The sequence below is a fragment of the Tupaia chinensis genome, unplaced genomic scaffold (assembly GCF_000334495.1).
Source record: "Tupaia chinensis unplaced genomic scaffold, TupChi_1.0 Scaffold000058_1, whole genome shotgun sequence".
NCBI lineage: Eukaryota > Metazoa > Chordata > Mammalia > Scandentia > Tupaiidae > Tupaia > Tupaia belangeri.
In genome coordinates, this window is record NW_006159516.1 from 327054 (window position 1) to 346165 (window position 19112).

General features: G+C 36.1%; 1 protein-coding gene and 1 pseudogene across 1 annotated transcript; both read right to left on the reverse strand.

The window, feature by feature from the left end:
* Window positions 1–1484: 1484 nt before the first annotated feature.
* LOC102484946 (killer cell lectin-like receptor subfamily E member 1) lies at window positions 1485–15177 on the reverse strand. Its single transcript, XM_006141560.3, has 8 exons — window positions 15102–15177; window positions 14449–14595; window positions 12993–13189; window positions 6840–6944; window positions 6586–6624; window positions 5829–5977; window positions 4964–5046; window positions 1485–2802 (listed from the first exon to the last, which is right to left on the reverse strand). The coding sequence occupies exons 3-8, from the start codon at window positions 13168–13170 to the stop codon at window positions 2661–2663; spliced, it is 696 nt and encodes a 231-aa protein (XP_006141622.1). The 5' UTR covers window positions 13171–13189; window positions 14449–14595; window positions 15102–15177; the 3' UTR covers window positions 1485–2660.
* On the reverse strand, window positions 15070–17848 carry LOC102494959 (phosphatidylinositol 4,5-bisphosphate 3-kinase catalytic subunit beta isoform-like; annotated as a pseudogene).
* Between the last annotated feature and the right edge of the window lie 1264 nt (window positions 17849–19112).

The window sequence follows — 19112 nt, forward strand, 5'->3', positions numbered from 1 at the left end:
AGAGTTCAAAAAATAGAAATATACATTGCAAATTCTCTTAATTATAGAATCTGAAAAAATCTCTTGGTTGCTTTTTCACCTGGTGTTCTCTGTCAGACAAATTATAGAAGTAGTTTTCTTCTTTATACTGTGACTATCACTTTTTATGCAACAAACAACAATTTTTCATTAAAAAAATATTTCGGAAGTTGTTTAATGTATAATGTTATGTTCATATTGTGAACACTGGTATGGATACTCTTTCTCATACTGCTGTCCCAAGAACTGGTAACAATGCTAGAATTATGGGAATATATAAAAGACATAAAGAAGGTACTGAGTGTGACGCAGAGTGAGACAAACAAGAATTGATGAGCAGGAATTTAAAAATACACTTACGAGGAAGAAAGAAAAAGAATACCATGCTGTTACCCATAAATGTGTGCAATTTTTAAGTGTCAGTTAAAAGGAATATTGAATCAAATGGGCTTATTTGGTGATATTTATAATTTCTCTAAATTATTGATTGAGTAGGATAATCTAATGTGAAAAAACATACAGAGAATCTAGGAAAACAGAAGCACAAAACTAAAGAAAATGACAATACAAAAGTGAGCTAGTTAGCATTGAGAGCTAATTTTTGTTCTGAGAGAGAGATTTTTGCTATAGGGTACGTGTGCTTGCCAGAAGAGACAGAGAAAGAAAAAGTGAGAAATCACCCAGCAGGGGAAATGGCCATGCTGCTATTCCCTCTCCATTCTCCTCTCGAGATTTTGGGCACATATGCACACATGCCTGGCATGAGTTTCAAGGTGCTGGCTCTAGAACTCGAACCACAGAGTCAGCCATGCGCAAGTCCAATGCCTTAACCGCCAACAACCTGCTGGCCCCAAGAGCTAATTTTTAACTCATCCTAATTATGTAAACACTTTCTTCTTTCAACCTGTTAATTGTCAGCTGTCAAAAGTAAGTAGTAATAAGTACCCGATTTTATTATTTGTAAGATTTTGCAAAGACTACATGATCCTTTTAATATACAGTCCTGTCATTTGAAAGATGTAAAATCACACTGAATAGTTTATTAGAAATACATCATGAGACTGCTTCAATGGTTCAATGTACAAACATACAAAATACTGAACATGACAAATGCTCAAAAAAAAACTAGAAAACATAATTAGCATGTATATCCTATATAAAATATTCTGTACGCCTATGTGTATATATGTTTACATTCATACATATATATATGCATAATACTGAGACTCATAGGACTTAAGCCACCAGATATGGTAAGTCTCTAGATTAAGCTTCAAACTTTAATGGGAATCTCTGGACCCTGACCCACGATTTGATCAGACTTCAGTCATCAGGTCAATGCACTCTATGCCAGTTAAAGGGGGTGACATAGAGTGTTAACCATAGAGTCGCTGCTGCTTGCAGTAGCAGTTAACGTCGGCTCTGGTCTTGCTGTGACCATCCATCTTGGTAATAAAGTGGACAGCTAATGTGTAGAGGAATAGCATGCCTGATGAAAGGGATAATAGCTGCTGCAAAAATTATGGGGAATTGAAGCCGTCTACCTGACTAACCGTTTACCTTAAGCCATAGCTTAAGGAGGAAAGGAGATCAAAAGTACGTTTTACAAGCAGGGATGTGGCTGATCATGGTAGCTTTAACAGCGTTATTTTTATCCCTCCAGCAGGTCTGACCACAGGAAGCAACACTATACTCAGAACCTGACAGAATTTAACCATTAAAAGAAAACACAAAGGAAAGTAATATAAAGATCATAAAGCATTTTTATGACTGTAAATACTGGGTCACATTTTCCATGAGATTCTTTTTTACGTGAAAATGTCTTCTACCAGAGTGTATAGAAGTGGCATGTTTTGTAGCTGGACATAAAAGACAAGAAGAGCAATCTTTAACTTACATAGGGTTCAATAGTGACAAGAAAATTGTCATGGTCACTATTTATATAAATATGATTTTAAAAATACTGACCTCTCAGTGAAAAGAATTCTTGCCTTCGCCTTCCCCTCCCCAAGTTCCTGTTGAACTCTTATCACCATGGAATACTGATTAGAACAGAAAGTTTTCAAAATGGATATAAAGATAGTTCACGTCAGATGAAAAGAAAACTGATATCTGACAAAATTTATTCTTGAAATAAAGTTAGTAAGTTAGTAAAACAGCCATCACTTTGCCAAGTATATTAACACTCAACCCCATCCTTGATCATCGGTGGCAGGACTTTATAGTTAAATACCAGTTTTAATGAGAACACAGCAGAGATAAAATATCAAATACAAAATGTCTGAGAAGCAGAGACGATAGTTAACAGAGCACAGCCTCAAATCTAATGATCTGACTCTACGTCACTGACCTTATCTCTTTGTTTAATCCATAAATTCGTTATCGTAATGTCTTCTAAATGTATACGTATACATTTATTCCTCTAAATATGGTAACAGCCTTATTTCACAAAAAATTATGAAAGACAAGTTGTATCTGCTCAACAAAATCAAAACACACTTAAAGAATGGCATTTAAATATATTTTTATAAGATGCTATTTTTATTAAGTGAAAGGTGTAAATTTACACATTTTTCTCTATAGAACTGGAAGTGACTAATGGCAGTATTGTCAAGACAGAGGGTGAGACAAGATCATTTTCATCACTCTTGTGACTCCACAGAATAAATAAGGTGATTCTTACAAATGTAGGTCTGTTTCGTTTTACAGTTTTCATATAAGTCAGTGCCTTTCAATCCGTAAGATGGACATAAATTTTGTCTTTGAGGTGGAGGGAGATACGACCTAAAACAGAAGAAATGTCACAGTTATTAGGAAATTCTATAACTTTCAAATCCCAAAGGGAAGAAATATAGAGCTTTCATTTTACATATAAATTTTCAAAATATAGTTTATGGGACCAGCAGATGGTGTAGCAGTTACGTCACTGGAAATGGCTGGCTGACCACGGTTTGAGTCACAGACCCAGTGGCCTGAAATTCATGCCGGACATGTATGCCTGTGTGCCCAAGATCCCAAGAGGAGAATGGAGGAGAAGGATTGTGGTGTGGCCATACCCTCTGGGGGTGATTTCACACTTTCTCTCTTACCATCTGTATTTCTCTCTCTTTAAAAAGTATATATATATATATAAAATATATGTTTATATATAATATATATGTGTGTATATATATATAATATGTAATATAGTTTCTATCACTCAGTGGCATGGTTAAGTAAACTGTTAGTAAGTTGAAGTTAGTGATAGATTAAAAAACTTTAAATATGAATTAATATTTCAACCAAGGATTTATAGAGTCTAAAAGGAAAACACATCAAGATACCAAGGGTTGTAAAGGTAAAATGTCAATTTAAAGTAATAAAAAGCCTGGGATCAGCAGATGGTGTAATGGTTATGTTGCTGGACTCCCGCATAGTGAACCATGGTCTAGTCCCAGACCTGGCAGCTTAAAAATCACACTGGGCATGTGTGTGTGCATGCCCAAATTCCTGAGAGGAGAAGGGATTGCAGCATGGTCATCCCACAGGAGAACGATTTCTCGCTTTCTTTCTCTCCTCCAAGTGCATGCACCCTATAGCAAAAATTCCTCTAAAAATAATGATAATAATAATAATAAGCCTGTAGGTAACAAGCCTAATTAGATTTTCCTAGAGGAGTAAAAATATGTTTAGATTCCGTAGTCTTTAGACTCACAGGAATTGAATATCAAAGACTGGAAAAACTTTAAGGATATATAAAAGAGCTGGGAGTTAGTTTTTACAGAACAGTCTGGCTGTTGATAAACAGATTTTAAACCATGTTTTGTATTATAGACTGAATGTGTGCCCCCCCAATCATATGTTGGTGTCCTGATGCTCAGTATTCATAATGTGACTATATTCAAGACTTAGTCTTGGGACCAGCAGTTAGACTAATGGCTATGTTGCTGGACTCCCATGTAGTCGACTGCAGTTCGAGTCCTGGACCCAGCAGCTTGAACTCACGCCGCGCGTGTGTGTGCGTGTCTAAGATCCCAAGCGGATAATGGAGGAGAAGGGATTGCGGCATGGCCATCCCCCCTGGGGGTGATTTCTCACTTTCTGTCTCTCTGTCTCTCTATCTTTCTGGCAAGTGCACACGCCCTATAGCAAAAACCTCTCCAAAAAAAAAAAAAAAATCTGGAAAGGAATTTTGTTCCTGGATGAGTCATACCTCAAGTGTCATTCATACTGGATATAAATGATAATTGAATGAGATGCTAGACTTCGAGTTTATATTGGAATGGGTTAAGACTTTAAGGGCTATTGGGATGGAGTAGATGTGCTATGAGTATGAGAAAGATATATGGTTTGGGGACCCAGAGGCAGAGTGGTATAGACCAAACTGTGTCTCCTTCAAAATTCATATGTTGAGATCCTCAACTCCAGTACCTCAGAATATCCTTAAATAGGTAAGTGAGTTAAAATGAGATCATTATGGTAGACCCTAATCTAATAGGACTGGTATTCTTATAATAAGAAAAACTTTGAACGTAGAATAAAAGAAAGACCATGTGAAGATATGGGGATAAGATGGCCATGTACAAGCCAAGGAGAGAGACATCAGAAGAAACCAACTTGCTGATGCCTTGACCTCAGACTTCTAGCCTTCTGGACTATGGAAGATAAATTTATATTGATTAGACCACTCAGTCTGTTGTATTTTGTTATAACAGCCCTAGGAAACCAATATGTTTGCAAGAAAAATTCTTAAGAGAATAAGCAAATTGAATAAAGTTGTCCATGTCTAATATCCATAATTCCAAATATGAAATTGGATTGTAGTTACTGCTGCTTTCCCTAATTCCCTGAATGTTCTTGAATATATGTCCCAGGCATCTTTTATTCATCTTACCTTGAACAAACACTGTTTATTTTAGCAAATACAGTAATTAAACTAAGAGTATTATGTCAGGTAAATACTTACGAATCAGAGGACGAAGCCAAATGATTATTGCCAATTCTTTTATGGCCTCCAATCCAATAAAAAGATCTCAAAGAGAAGAAATTCTGGTGGTAAGCAAACATATGCAAATATAAAGTTCTCATTATTATATTTTCATCAACTGCACAGAAGTAAATTTAAAAAGAATTCAATATCATATATGTGTGTGTATATATATATATATATATATACACACATATATATATGTATACATATATATACACACACACACACATATATATGATGAATTGGATATATATTTTTTCATCTATTCCAAAAAATCATTAATAAATACTATATTACATCTATTCCAAAAAAATCATTAACAAATACTATATTACATGACTATTTTTAAATGTTGATGATATAGTAGTGAAAAATACAAATTCTCTGCTTTCATGAGATATATAAAAAATAAATAAGTATAAGTAAAACAAATGATGCTGATGTATATTTTTGGAATTGGGAAAAATTCTCATCTTCCCCCATATGTTCTGGATCACATGATGGTAGTAACTTTTGAACCAAAAAGGCTACACCATCTTGATGCTGGGCTATACTGGGGTTCTTTTATCTTTGACTAACTTAGTCTTGTCTCCTTCAAAATCTTTTTCATAAAAAGAATTTTAAATATTATTTCAAAACATTTCTCTCTTCTTTACACAAAATATGGACTTCTGTTATGCATGTGAAAGTTAGAGCAAAAGGTCAACTAGCTATATTCTATAGTCATTGATATAGTGCTGAGTTCAAACCAAGTAATGTAAATTAATCCTTAGCTTTAGTCAGTCAGTCAGCTTCACACATCTCATTTACCACAGGACGCTCACATTTAGTAACAACTTACAGCCTCCTCCTTGTTTATCTCCAAGAGACTGGAATTTAGAGATAAGCAGGCACGCTGACTATCTTCCCAAGTTAACATTTCCTTAGAGAAGTAATAACAACTGCATTGGAACCAGACCCAATTCTTCGGACAAGGATGGCAACAATGTCCTACACAAAGATTCTCTATCAGTGCATTGAAGAAGTTCAGTCTGATTTTATTAAAAGCACAGCTAATGAAAGAAAGTACAACTAATTACATTATAGTAATGTAATAGACAGCAAAAATGTTACAATAAAATTATAAATCATAAATGAAAATTGTGTTTTAATTTTTCTCTCAACTTGATGCTATTATATATATCTTTATATACACTTTAATACAAGTCTACTGGGGTTTATTTATCTAAGGCCTAGCTGAACCATTAGTTTTCTTACCTCCATGTCGTTATAGCATTTAAGGACTTGAATGTCCTCACCTTCCATCACCATTAGATTAATTTTTGTTGAAATTTTGCCTTTCCAATATATACTCTACCTCCAAAATTAGTTCCAGCATTAATTCTACTCTTCTACAGACCTATGGGACTTATTAGAATTTCTAAAAAGAATTTAGATCCGTATTTTTATATTGTCTTATATTTTCTTTAATGGTTCTCATATATTTTCTGTAACATACACCAAAGTGCTTTGCATAGAAAACCAGAGTTGATACAACTAATAAATGTACTTTTTGTTTAAATGAGTTTAAGAAGTTGGTTTATAAAACCATTGCCTACCTTTCTGCTGGCTGCTGAGAGATGTTCTGTTGGAAGATGCTACAAAAATAGTCAATAGCATAATCAGATCTTTCTTTAACCTGACATGTCAAAATATCAAAGGGCTCTATTCTATAGGAGTAAATCAGCCATTTTAAAGAAAATAAAAAGGCAAAATTATTGTGAACCTAATATCTATTTTTGGGGGTTTTTTTTGATGAAATGAATAATACTCCCAAGGGGAAGGTAATTTGGAAGACTCTGTAGTTACTTACAGTTTGCAGTCAAAACGGCCACTGCAATAGCTATCGCCATCAAGAGAAGGCACATGACACTGAGCACGCTAGAAATGAGCCTCCATGGAAGAGGGGAGAAATCTCCTAAAACGGAATTAAAACAAAAATCAGAAACAAGAGCGAGATGACAGGACGAAAAAAATGTATAATGCCTACAAACTTTTTCGTAGTTAAGAATGAATTTAAATTCTTATTTATGTTTTTAATCTCATAACAAGTCTATGAAATATTTTTAAGGAAGAATAAAATAATGGAAATAAAAAGCTTGAACTTTTTTTACATAGACTGCCTATGATAATATAATCAATTAATGGCTGAACTGAGTCTTTAATTCATAAATTCAGCCTCCAAATATTATCACCCATCTTCATTATAAAGGGGAGGGGACCAGCAGTTGGAGTAATAGCTGTCGCTGGACTCCCATGTGGTTGACTGCAATTCGAGTCCTGGACCTGGCAGTTTAAACTCACACCGGGCGTGTGCCCAAGATCCCAAGAGGAGAAAGAAGAAGGGATTGTGGCATGGCTATCCTCCTTGGGGGTGATTTCTTGTTTTCTGTCTCTCTGTCTCTCTAGAGAGCACACACACCCTATAGCAAAAACTTCTAAAAAAAAAAAAAAAAAAAAAGAAAGAAAGAAAAGAAAGGGAAGAAAGAAAAAAGAAAAAAAAAGACAAGAAAACCATCTGAAATCAAATGCTCCTTAATTATCTTTTTAATTTCCATAGTATCAATTGTAATGTCTCCTCTTTCCATTTCTTATTTTATCTATTCAAGTCTCCTCTCTTTTTTTTCCCTTTGTTAGACTAGCTAATTTTGTTTATCCTTTCAAAAAAACAAATTTTATTTCATTTATCTTTTGTATTATTTTGGGAGGGGTCTCTATTTCATTTATTTCTATTCAAACCTTTATTATTTTTTTCTTCTACTACTTTTATTAGTTTGGTCTTGCTTTTTTCTTTAATCTTGCCTTTTCAGTGTCTTGAGATGTATCATCAGGGGTTTTTTTTGTCATCTTTCTAATTTTTTTCTATTTATTGATAGACGTGGGTATTCATTGTAGTAAATTTCCCTTTCAGTACTAATTTTTTGTATCGCATAGGTTTTGGTATGCTGTGTTTCTGTTTTATTTGTTTAAAGAAATTTTTAATCTCTTTATTAACTTCTTTATTGACCTGGTAGTCACTCAGGTCATCCTTTTAGTCTTCACGTATTTCTGTGTTTTTCACACTTACTCTTGTTATTGAATTTAGTTTTATCCTCTTATAGACAAAAAGATATGTAACTTTTTTTATTTTTTTTTTGTGTATTTTTTTTTTTTTTTTTTTTTTTTTTTTTTTTTTTTTTTTTTTTTTTTTTTTATGGGAGTGGTTGGCTTTTTTTATGGCTTAATGTATGGTCTACCTTGGAGAATGTTCTGTGCGCTGTTGGGAAGAATGTGTATTCTGCAGCTATTGAATAAATTTTCTGTAAATGTCAATTGGGTCCATTTGGTCTATGGTATAGTCTAACACCAATATTTCTTTGTTGATTTTCTGCCTAGATGACCTGTTAAATCCTGGGAATGAGGTGTTGAAATCCCCAACTCTTTTGTATTGGAAAATCTCTCTTATTTTATGTCTTGTAATGTTTGTTTTATATATTTGTATTCAATTATAATATATATATATAAAATTTACTATTGTCATATTTTCTTATGGTATTGATAACCTTTTTCGCCCAGGATATCTGTTACAATCTCTTCACTCTTGGTTTTTATAGACGAGGTTCTGTAGGCAGCATATACTGGGTTTCGTTTGTTTTGTTTTTACCCATTCAGCCAGTTTACAATTTTTGATTATGGAATTCAATACATTTATATTCATGGTTATTATCAATAAGTGTAGGCTTACTCCTGTCATTTTGTTCATTTTTTTTTTCTGCTTGTTTTGTGCTTTCTTTGTTTCTTCCTCTATTATGGTTTATCATTGCGGTTTGGTTATCTTCCATAATAAGATTGCATTTCTTTCTATTTATTTATGTGACTTCTGTACCAGGGAGTTTTATACATTTTCTTTTTTGTTCAGATGTAGTACTCCTAGGTATTTTTTGGAAAGTTGATCTAGTAACTATGATTCTCTCAGCTTTTGCTTATATGGAAAAAATTTAATTTCTCCTTCAATTCTGAAGAATATCTTTGCTGAATGTAGTGTTTGGGGCCAGAGGTTTTTGTTTATATGTTTTGTTTTTCCTCTCAGTACTTTAAATAAATCATCCCATTATCTCCTGGCCTGCAAGGTTACTGCTGAAAAGTCTTCTATTAGTCTAATGGCATTTTTTAATATATGACTGGACGATTTTTCTCTTACTGTTTTAAAAATCCTCTTTGTCTTTGACTTTTGACATTTTTAAATGTGCCTTGGAGAGGACCTTTGTGGGTTGAATCTATTTTCAAATTTTTTATTCCTTGAATCTGGATGTCTGTGTATCTCCCTAAACTTTCAGTAATTATTTCATAAAATATGTCTTTTTCCTTATCTTCTCATTCTGGAATTCTCAAAATGCAAAATTCTTTTTAAATAATGGTGCCTCATAGGCTTTCTTCATTCTTTTTCTTTTTATCTAATCTTGTTTCTTTCTTTTTGTCTGACAGGATTATTATGAAAAGTTATGTCTTCAAGTTTAGAAATTTCTTCTTTTACTTAATCTAGCCTATTGTTTATGTTCTCAACTATTTTTACTGTATTTTTTATTTCATTTGTTAAATTCTTTATTTCAAGGATTACTGTTTGGCTCTTTCTTATAATATATTCTCTTTGTTGAATTCCTCATTTATATTTTGTATTATTTATCTGAGTTGTATTGTTTATCTAAATTCTTTTGTATCTCATTGAGTTTCCTTCAGATAATTATTTTTAATTCATTTTCTTGCATTTTTTGGGTTCCTTTTCTTTCAAGTTTCTTAGTGAAGAATCATTGTGTTCCTTTGGAGGGGTCATATTTCCTTGCTTTTCATGTTTATGTCCGTGAGTTGATAACTGGGTTTTAGGTAGAAGAAATGTCCCTTCCAGTTTTTAGAGAAGCTTTTGTAAAGAAGCTCTTTTTTCTGTAGATATACACAATAGTATTAGGCAGTGTACTTCAAGTTTGGTTCTCATTGGGTTCAGTAGCAGAGTTTCTGTGTATTTCCTTCAGCTGGAATCTATGTTAGCAATGTCTGTGAGTGCTGTGTGACTGAGAATGAGAGGCAGCCTCCATTAAGCTCAATGTCCACCACACCTGCTTAGGTAACACTTACAGTAAGCTGAATTATATTCTGCCTTCTCTCTTCCTGTATTTGGATTGCAGGGACTTGATGAAAGAAGTCACTCTGGTGCTAATTCACAACTAGAATCTCAAACTTTACTTTGATTCTCAATGACACTTAACTGTTATTTTATTTATTCTTAGTCGACTTCTCCCATTTGTTCCACTAGTATTATTTTTGTTTTATATTCACCACTTTCCTTAGCCATCATCACCCCTATGGAAAATTAGTAGAGACCAAAATATTTAAAAATGAAAATTGTTATAAAGAAAAAAATTTCAAAGACTTGAATTCCATTTCATTGAGGTTGTTTTTGAATTACAGTCTCTAGATTTTAAGCTTCTTGAATTCCTATTGGATCACTTACGTCATTTTTTACCTTTCTGATAGAAGTAAACAAGATCCGGGACCAGCAGTTAGCATAATGACTATGCCGCTGGACTTCCACGTAGTTGACCGCAGTTGGAGTCCCAGACCCGGTGACTTACACACACCGGGCGCATGTGCATTCGTGCCCAAGATCCTGAGATGAGAATGGAGGAAAAGGGATTGCGGCATGGCCATCCCCCCCCGAGGGGTGATTTCTTGCTTTCTGTCTCTCTGTCTCTCTCTGCCTGGGAAGTGCACGCGCCCTATAGCTAAAACCTCTCAAAAAAAAAAAAAAAGAAGTAAATAAAATCCTAAAGCTATCTGTCATTGAGGATTCTCCCCACCCAACCTTAGAGAACCAAGAAGGAAACAAGGTAGATCAGGGTAAAAGTGAACATCATCCTGGTTACATGTGCTTAACCAAAAGAGCTATGTTTTATGAACTGACATAATATTCTTTTAATTATTTAGAACAGGAAAGAAAGGCTGGTTTTACCTGAGTTCTCCTAGAGCACATATCTCCCATGCATTCCTACCAGGGATGATAGCAATTACACTAGAACTATCTTTAAAGATTCAAATTTACAAACTTGAGAAACAAGCTTTATCTTGCTTTCAACATAGAAACAGAACAGCCATTTCAGTGCTACATAAAATGGATTATCTAGAGGACAAGCTAATTATGTTGGTAATTGGAAAGACTACTACAAGAATATCAGCTATTTACAAATTAAATTATATGAGTAAATAAAATGTGATTTTAAATCACATGAGTAAATAAAATACAAGTTTCTTTGTTTATTTTTTAGAGAGAGATGTTTGCTATAGGGTGCATGTGCTTGCTGGAGAGACAGAGAGACAGCAAGCAAGAAATCACTCCCCCCCACCCCTGCCCCAGAGAGAATGGCCACCCCTCAATCCCCTCTCCCCCATTCTCCTCTCGGGATCTTGGATATGCACGCACACGTACCTGGTGTGAGTTTTAATCTACCGGTCTGGGATTTGAACTGTGATTGAGTATATGGGAGTCTAGCGATGTAACTATTATATCAGCTGCTGGTCCCAAAATACAACTTTTTAAAATAACAGTGGGAATTATTTTGCAACATGACTAAGTAGTTCTGGAGTGATTTGGGAAAATAAACAAATGAAACTAGTAAGAAATTTGAAAGTAGTTAAGGGGCTCATTCTACTTATGATTAAAACTAAATAGTACTAATTAGTAAGATTAATTTTTTTCCTAGGTTTTTGTCATAGGGAGCATGGGCTTGCTAGAGAAAGACAGAGAGGGACAATGAGAGGGAAAGTGAGAAATCACCACTGGGGAAGGGTCACACTGCAATCCCCTCTCCTCCATTGCCCTCCTGGGAACTGGGACATGCGCGCACACACACCAGGCATAATTTTCAAACTACCAGTTCCTGGACTCAAGCAACAATCGCCCATGTGGGAGTTCAGCGTTTTAACTGCTATCCCGCTTGCTGGTCCCACAACAACTTATCTTTACAGTAATCTGTAAAATTGCCCTCTGCAATTTCAGAAAACTAGTGGCTTGTAGCTACACATTCAAATCTGGGAAAGGCAAGCCCTCAACATCAGACTCAATGTTCCAGAAACAAGTAATAACCTACAACTTTATATTAAGTTAACTGTATTAAACCTGCTATATTTAATGTTTAATTTTACCTTTGCTAACAGCCAATTGATTTTTAGTTCCAAATTTGAAACGAATATATTACTATTTGATCAGCTTCAGAACATAATGACATAGAAGACTACAGTGTTGGCTGTATATACCACCCTCCAGCCCAGAAATCAACTAATCCAATGACATTCTTACTTTTTGCATGGTAAAACTCTTGGGGCTTCAGAGAAAATTATCTACTCAATCCTCTCAAGCAGCTATGCAAAATAAAGTGTTCATACATCAGCTCCTAAAATCCTATAGCAAAAGAATTAATTTCCAACCTTTATCACCGTTCCAATCTTACTCTTCTTTTAAATCTAAATCAGCTCTCACTTTAGTAATTAAATTTTTGAACACTCCAAACTACCTTTCGTTATAGTATTTGGCCTTTGTCTTAATCTAAATATATTAAATTGATTCTTCAGTTTTGTATTTTATTGATAGAGGGTGCATGTCTCTCATACCAGTGAGAGACAGAGAAAGAGGGAGAAGGAGAAGGTACTGCCCAGTGAGTCTCCTCCATCTCTCTATCCTGTTGGGATTCTGGGCTTGCATATACCTGCACCCAGAGTGTTTTTCAAGCCACCCGGGGCAGGATTTGAACCATACTTGGCCATGTGAGATCTGGATCCCTTAATTAACCACTGGTCTAATATTTATTTTTTTACTTGTATATTTTCCAAAGATACTCAGAAAAAACTTTATGCTATGTTTTTATGTCACCAGTATGTAACATAATTCGTCTCATAATTTTAAGCATTTGCTACATACTTGTTAAATACAATGATTTACCTTTTTCAGTGATGTCTTCTGCTATATTTCTATGCACTTTCTGTTTGTGACGTTTCTGCTTTTCCTTCATTAACAGCAATTCATTTGCACTGAGTTTATTCTTAATGTTATCTTTTGTCACAAATTTCTGTTGAGAGTTCTGTTTTAGCGTAGCATAAATTAAAGGCCCCTCAGTCATCTTTATAAAGAAAAAAAACCTGTAGGATAAAGAGTACAGATATCAATATATCATTCTGTGATTTGGGAATCCATTATAATAAAGAAGTAAAGAAATCATTTTTAAATCTCTTTTGAAAACTAGATATGTCTATTACTTTGTGTGCATGTTCTCAACACTTTGAAGCTGCAAATATAGTAAAACATATCAACAGGAACATAGAAGTAAAGAAAATTAACCTTAACAGAGCTGGAAACCTGTTAATAAATTCTTATTAGAAGGTGATTATTGCCTTCAGTATGAAATTGAAAGCCCAACTATAGATAAGTAATGAACTAATCTCCAAAAAGTCTAGACTGATCCCTCTCCAGCATTATTGCTATTGCATCTTGAAACTGAATAATGGAAAGCAGGTGATTTTCTGCTACTACTAGAAACTTAGGCAGAAATCTACTACTAGAAATCTACAATGCTTAGCAATACTCCCAGGACACATCGTGTAAGTTTTGTGTAAAGTGCGAAAGTTAATATTTTCATTTCACAGTTTTGTTAAGTGACTATAATTAATAATATAGTTAGTGGACAAGCATTTTTCGTGCTACGTTAATGTTTTTGTGGTGTTTGCCTCCTTGATGAATAGCAATTAATTTAAACTAAATTTATTCTTAATAATTTTTGTTGTGTGCTTCTGCTGAGAGTTCTGGTTTAGTGTAGTATAAATTACAGGCTCCTCATTCATCTTTCTAAAGAAAAGAACTGAGAGAAAGTGCAAATATCAGTATGTCATTCTATAATTTGAAATAGTATATTATAATAAAAATAAATATATTTATAATAAAACACACCCCATTTTTGTGCAGTCTATTATCTTCCTAGTTTGTCTCTATGTTTAATATAAAACCTCAGGATTAGCAAGTAAGTAGTAAAAATGATCAAAATACCCAAACATCTCAAATGTATAGTTCAAAAATATTTGTTGTCAATATTTCTTAATGTTGACTCTCAATTTCAGATTTGGGGAAACAATGATTTTGGACAAAGTCACTTATCAGACTTAAAAATACCTAATCAAACTATTCAGAGAAATTTTATTAAGAAAAAGTACTAGATAGGCATCAGAGATTAGAAAGGTCAAATAAAGTCAAACTTTTATTTCAAGTCAGAAAAAAAAATTACGCTTAAAAAATTTATTAAGAATGTCCAGAAATAGATAATCCAAAAAGATTTGTCTATTTGTCACATCTCCCAAGATTTAGAGACTGGATGAATTACAAGGAATCCAGAAATGGCTATACATACCTGAAGTGAGGAGAAGATTCCAGAAATGTATGCTAAAAATTTAATATGCAAGAATTTGAGGATGCAAGACCTGGTAACTTGGAGCAGGATTGGAAACTGTGGACTCCAGGAGAAAAAGTACTTGTGAGGGGCTTGGTGGTGTCCGCCCTATGGAAAAAGTACTTGTAAGGCTATGTAGCATTGCAGAGTTAACCAACAGGATATTATTCATCTATTATTTGTGTTTGCCTTTAGCACCCACAGGATGGGTGAGATCACTGCTTGGAGTTCAGGCAAGGTTACCAAAAAAAAAAGGAAAGAAAAAATAGTTGTTTATGCATTTCCTTTTAACATGCTAAAAAACAGATTTTGGGGGGGAAAAAAGACTTTTGAGATCAACTCTTCCTTGCCAATAGGTATAATTTCATTAAGGTTTGCCGTATTTGCCTCTTTGAAGCCATGTCTTAAATTAGATTAATTCATAATGGCAAGACAAATGGTCACTCTATTCCTACATTTTCTATGTGGAGACAGAGAAATGATTCTGATCTCACACACTAAAGTTCTCTTTCAATTCTGTGTGTGCATATGCCCAAAATCTCAAGGAGAAGAAGAAATGGAGGAGAAGGGATTACAGTATGACTATTCCCCACAAGGAACAACTGAATCCTCACCAAATACTTTGTTGTTATACACAAGTCACGAAGACTTCATTTTAGATCCATGTATTTGCGCTAGAGTTCTGAGAGGCTAACACACAGGATCAGAGGTGACTGCAGGTCAGAGAGAACGTCCGTAGCATTCTGTTTTAAACAGACATGTCTTCCTTCCCTTTAGCTCTGTTTAGCTTTATTGTGTTCAGTTTGATTAAACTATTTAAAGTTAACTTTTCAAGTGCTCTGAGCTGTTTGGAAAGCACTTCCATGCGTCCTTCTTTTTCCTAGCAATATGCTTCCGGGATGACACCAAACTGTACGGAGAGGGCAGGGATGTGCATTTCTGACCGAAGATGCCAAGACAGAAACTGTCCTAGCCTCCAATTAGCAAGCGCCCTTTCTAGCAGGAATCTAGACAGCACACAATCGAGAAAAGGCTCGTATTTTAAAACTTGAACTAGTTGTAAAAGTTACTGAGGGAGTTCTTCATCACTCATCTGTCTGTCGCAGGTAGTCCACACCATATTCTCACACGTACTGGTCTGCATAGTTGAAATCCAGAAACTCCAGGGCCTCTCCCCGGGGCAGTCTGGGCCAAATCTCAAGCAGCACTTGGAGCAGAGCAAGTTTATTTCACTTGATCGACAGCAGTAATTTGGGCAGTGACGGTGGGAGATTCTCTCTGCAGTCTTGTTGCAAAGTCCAAATAAGACCCATTTCATTCCCACACAGTTGAGACAAGAGATCCCTGTCCAAAGTCTCTTTCAGTATAGCAAGAAACTTTTTTCCACGCAGACTTGATACATTAGCATGACCACTGCTTGCAATCTTGCCTACCTTTTCAATAATCTTACCAAAGGGAGGATGATAATAATGACTGTTTTTTATTCTCTGGAAATTTAACATGCAAAGCTGTTGCATTTTCGGCATATAGATTTGTTTGAACGGTTCCCAATGGGTTCAACATTTCTTCAAGTTGATCAGGAAATGAAGTCCAGCTATGCAATACTACATCTCCAGAGCTCAGCAGTGCTTTGAAGTCAAAAACCATCATATTTACCCACACTGCAGGGTAACGCACTTTTCCTGCTTTCCTGATGGTCTGCTATGTAGAGGCATTAATAGTTTTAGTTGATTTCTTCGTTTTCACTTTATCCAAAATGGCGTAAACAGTGAAACTTAATCATGCCATTCTTGGCAAGTCACATATTTTAATATCAAATTCCCGTGGTTCATTCCAAATGTGATCATTTTTTCCCGCTATCTCTGAAATTACGATGGTTTTGCACAATAGCTCAGAACCATGAAAAAGGCCAGTTCTGACATGAACCTTTATCGTTTCTTCTGTGTTAAGTTCATTGCCCTTAACCAAGACCATCTGCAAAGGGCTGTTATTTTCCCAAACATGAGAAAACACTCGTGTTTTCTTTGATAGCAAGGGAAGACGAGGGTTAGGGGAATTTCAGTTTCTGGCAGCTTCTATGCCCATCATTTCCTGTTCACACATTGTCTTAATCTTCCACAAGTGTAAAATGTGGCAGGCTCTTGTTCGTCACACAGACTGGGGTATACTGAAGCTGAATTAGTGAGTGATCACCGAATACCTACTGGACTCTCCCACTGACGTGCAACTCCCAATCACAGGGGCCAGCTCCGTCTTCCTTCCCATGAACACTCAGACGTTGTTGGACTGCCAACTCCTTTACTTCGATAGGATTCCTGTTAGGAGATACTTGAAAGCTAAACACATCCTGACTATTTTCAGAATGAACAGCCACAAGGAGCTTTCCTCCATAAAGCTTATCTTCTACGTTTTCAAGGACAGACGGTTCGTCCTCTGGTGGATATGTCCACTTTAGCCAGTCTATCCAACACAATCCAACAAGTGACTGAATCTTTTCCTCGTTGAATTTGCCCACTTTTCTGTGAAATTTATTCACTTCTGGATCTTTCAAGGCATCAAATTCATGCAGACCTTTTCCTGTAAGAAATCCATATTTTTAATCTAATTCTCCCAGGGGTCATAGCTTCTTGTCACTAATTTGAGAACTGGCAGAAAAGGTCTGGCGTCACCGTCTTTGTGTTTCGGCTTCAGGCTTCTCATATACAGCAGTCTGATTCACACCTGCAAAATAGAGGAGTCAGCCTCCCTAAGGAGGTTAAACATTGGGACATAGTGAACTTGCTTCCCTAACATCTGCTTAATATGAGAAAGAGTAGCTTCCCGAGGCACTCCCATCTGAATCTAAATCCCAGTGGGCAACAGGAAATCCACAGGAATGGAGCCATCAGATGCAATCTGCGAATCCACTGCCCAATTGTCAAGGACTTCTGCCATAGCAGGAGGCACTCGAAACTTGAATCACGGTCATAGCCATGGGGTCCTCAAATCGGTAGCTCCCATTTCAGTCTTTTGGGAAGACAGATGTCATTACTTAATTTTTAGATTTCATGGAAGACTTTTCCTGATTAAAAGATACACTGAGTGTCTGATGACCGTTGAGGTGTCTGCACAGTTACATTGGAATGAGACGCTACCTCTCAAGACGCAGAGACGCCCCTCGGGGTCTGGACCCAGAGCACAGGAGACTCTGGACACCCAGCGGCGTCTCTGCCGCCCAGTGGCAGAGAGAACCCACTCACCTTGGGGAGCCCTGGGCGGGCTGCAGCCCAGCCGGGCACCCCCGCTGGCCCACAGGCAGGTGTTATAGGGGTGGCAGGAAAAGCATTGCGAACACCTGAGTCACCAGCACCTGGAGCTGCATCAGGCAAGAGCAGCACTGCCCACCCACGCAGTGGCACCTCCGCCAGTCTCCACCACCCCACCACCCTGCCATCCCTCAGCGCCCTTGTACAGACATCTTTTAAAAGAAGGTATACAAATGACTAACAGATATATGAAAACATGCTCAGTATCTCTACTCATTAGAAAAATATAAATTAAGAGAAGAGGACAGGCCTTCAGAAGAAGGTTCCACATGGCTCCAGCAAACTAGGTATTTTAGGAAATGAAGATAAAAAAAGCCTCCAGCAAACCAGCTAGCAGCAGAAGAGGCCAGACTCTCAGAAGAAGATTCCACATGGCTCCAGCGAACTAGACAGGATCTAAGAGCACTGAAACTAAACACCCAAATACTAATAAGGTTAAAATATTCCCCAGTATCTACTGAATCTGCTGCACCAGCGATCACAACAGAATGGCAAAGAGATTCTAGATCACCTCTGTCCGCTTGCTCCTGAACATTCAGACTGAACTTCAAGAATTTGAAAGAAACACACCATCCATCAGATGACAAGAAATCACCACCGGATCACAAGAAATATGGGAAAACAAGAAAATACCTCTCCTCCAAGGGAAGCGAGTAACTCTTCTTCATCCACAAGCAGTTCGATGAAAATCATGGAAATGTCTGATAAGGAATTTAGAGCATTCATAATGTTGAAGCTAACAAAGATGGAAAAGAAGAGAGATAATGAACTGCTAAAGAGAAAGGAAAAAGAAGTTGACGAGTTCCAGGAGATGAGGAAATTCTTGCAGGATCTACAAGAGGAATTACACACTTTACAAAAGACTCAAACGGAACTGTTAGAGATTAAGTCTATAATACAGGAAGTCAAAATCTCCCTTGAAAGTATTAAAAGCAGACAAGATCATTCAGAAAATAGAATCTCAGATATACACGAGAAAATGGCTGGCCTGGAAAAATCCACCACGAAGTCTGAGAAAATGGCCCAAAAATTTGAGAATAATATACGAGAAGTACTAGACACCATTAAACATCCAAACATCCGGATAACTGGCCTTCCAGAAGGTGAAGAGACCCATAAGGGCATTGATAATCTATTCCCTGAAATCCTGCAAAAAAACTTTGCAAACCTAGAGAGGCATTCGAAGATCCAGTCTCAAGAAATACAAAGGACCCCAAATAGAATCAACCCAAGAAGATCTTCTCCAAAACACATTATAGCCAGGTTGACCAGAACCACAGACAAAGACAAGATACTAAGATTGGCAAGAGAAAAACATCA

What these genes read in the sequence shown, in the direction of transcription:
- LOC102484946 (XM_006141560.3), bottom strand. Translation starts at nt 13,170, where the DNA reads ATGACTGAGGGGCCTTTAATTTATGCTACGCTAAAACAGAACTCTCAA. An exon ending in AGATAAACAAGGAGGAGGCT is followed by an intron (nt 5,047 to 5,828) that starts GTAAGTTGTTAC and finishes GCTTACCACCAG; the next exon opens with AATTTCTTCTCTTTGAGATC. An exon ending in TTGGCTTCGTCCTCTGATTC is followed by an intron (nt 2,803 to 4,963) that starts GTAAGTATTTAC and finishes CTTCTGTTTTAG; the next exon opens with GTCGTATCTCCCTCCACCTC.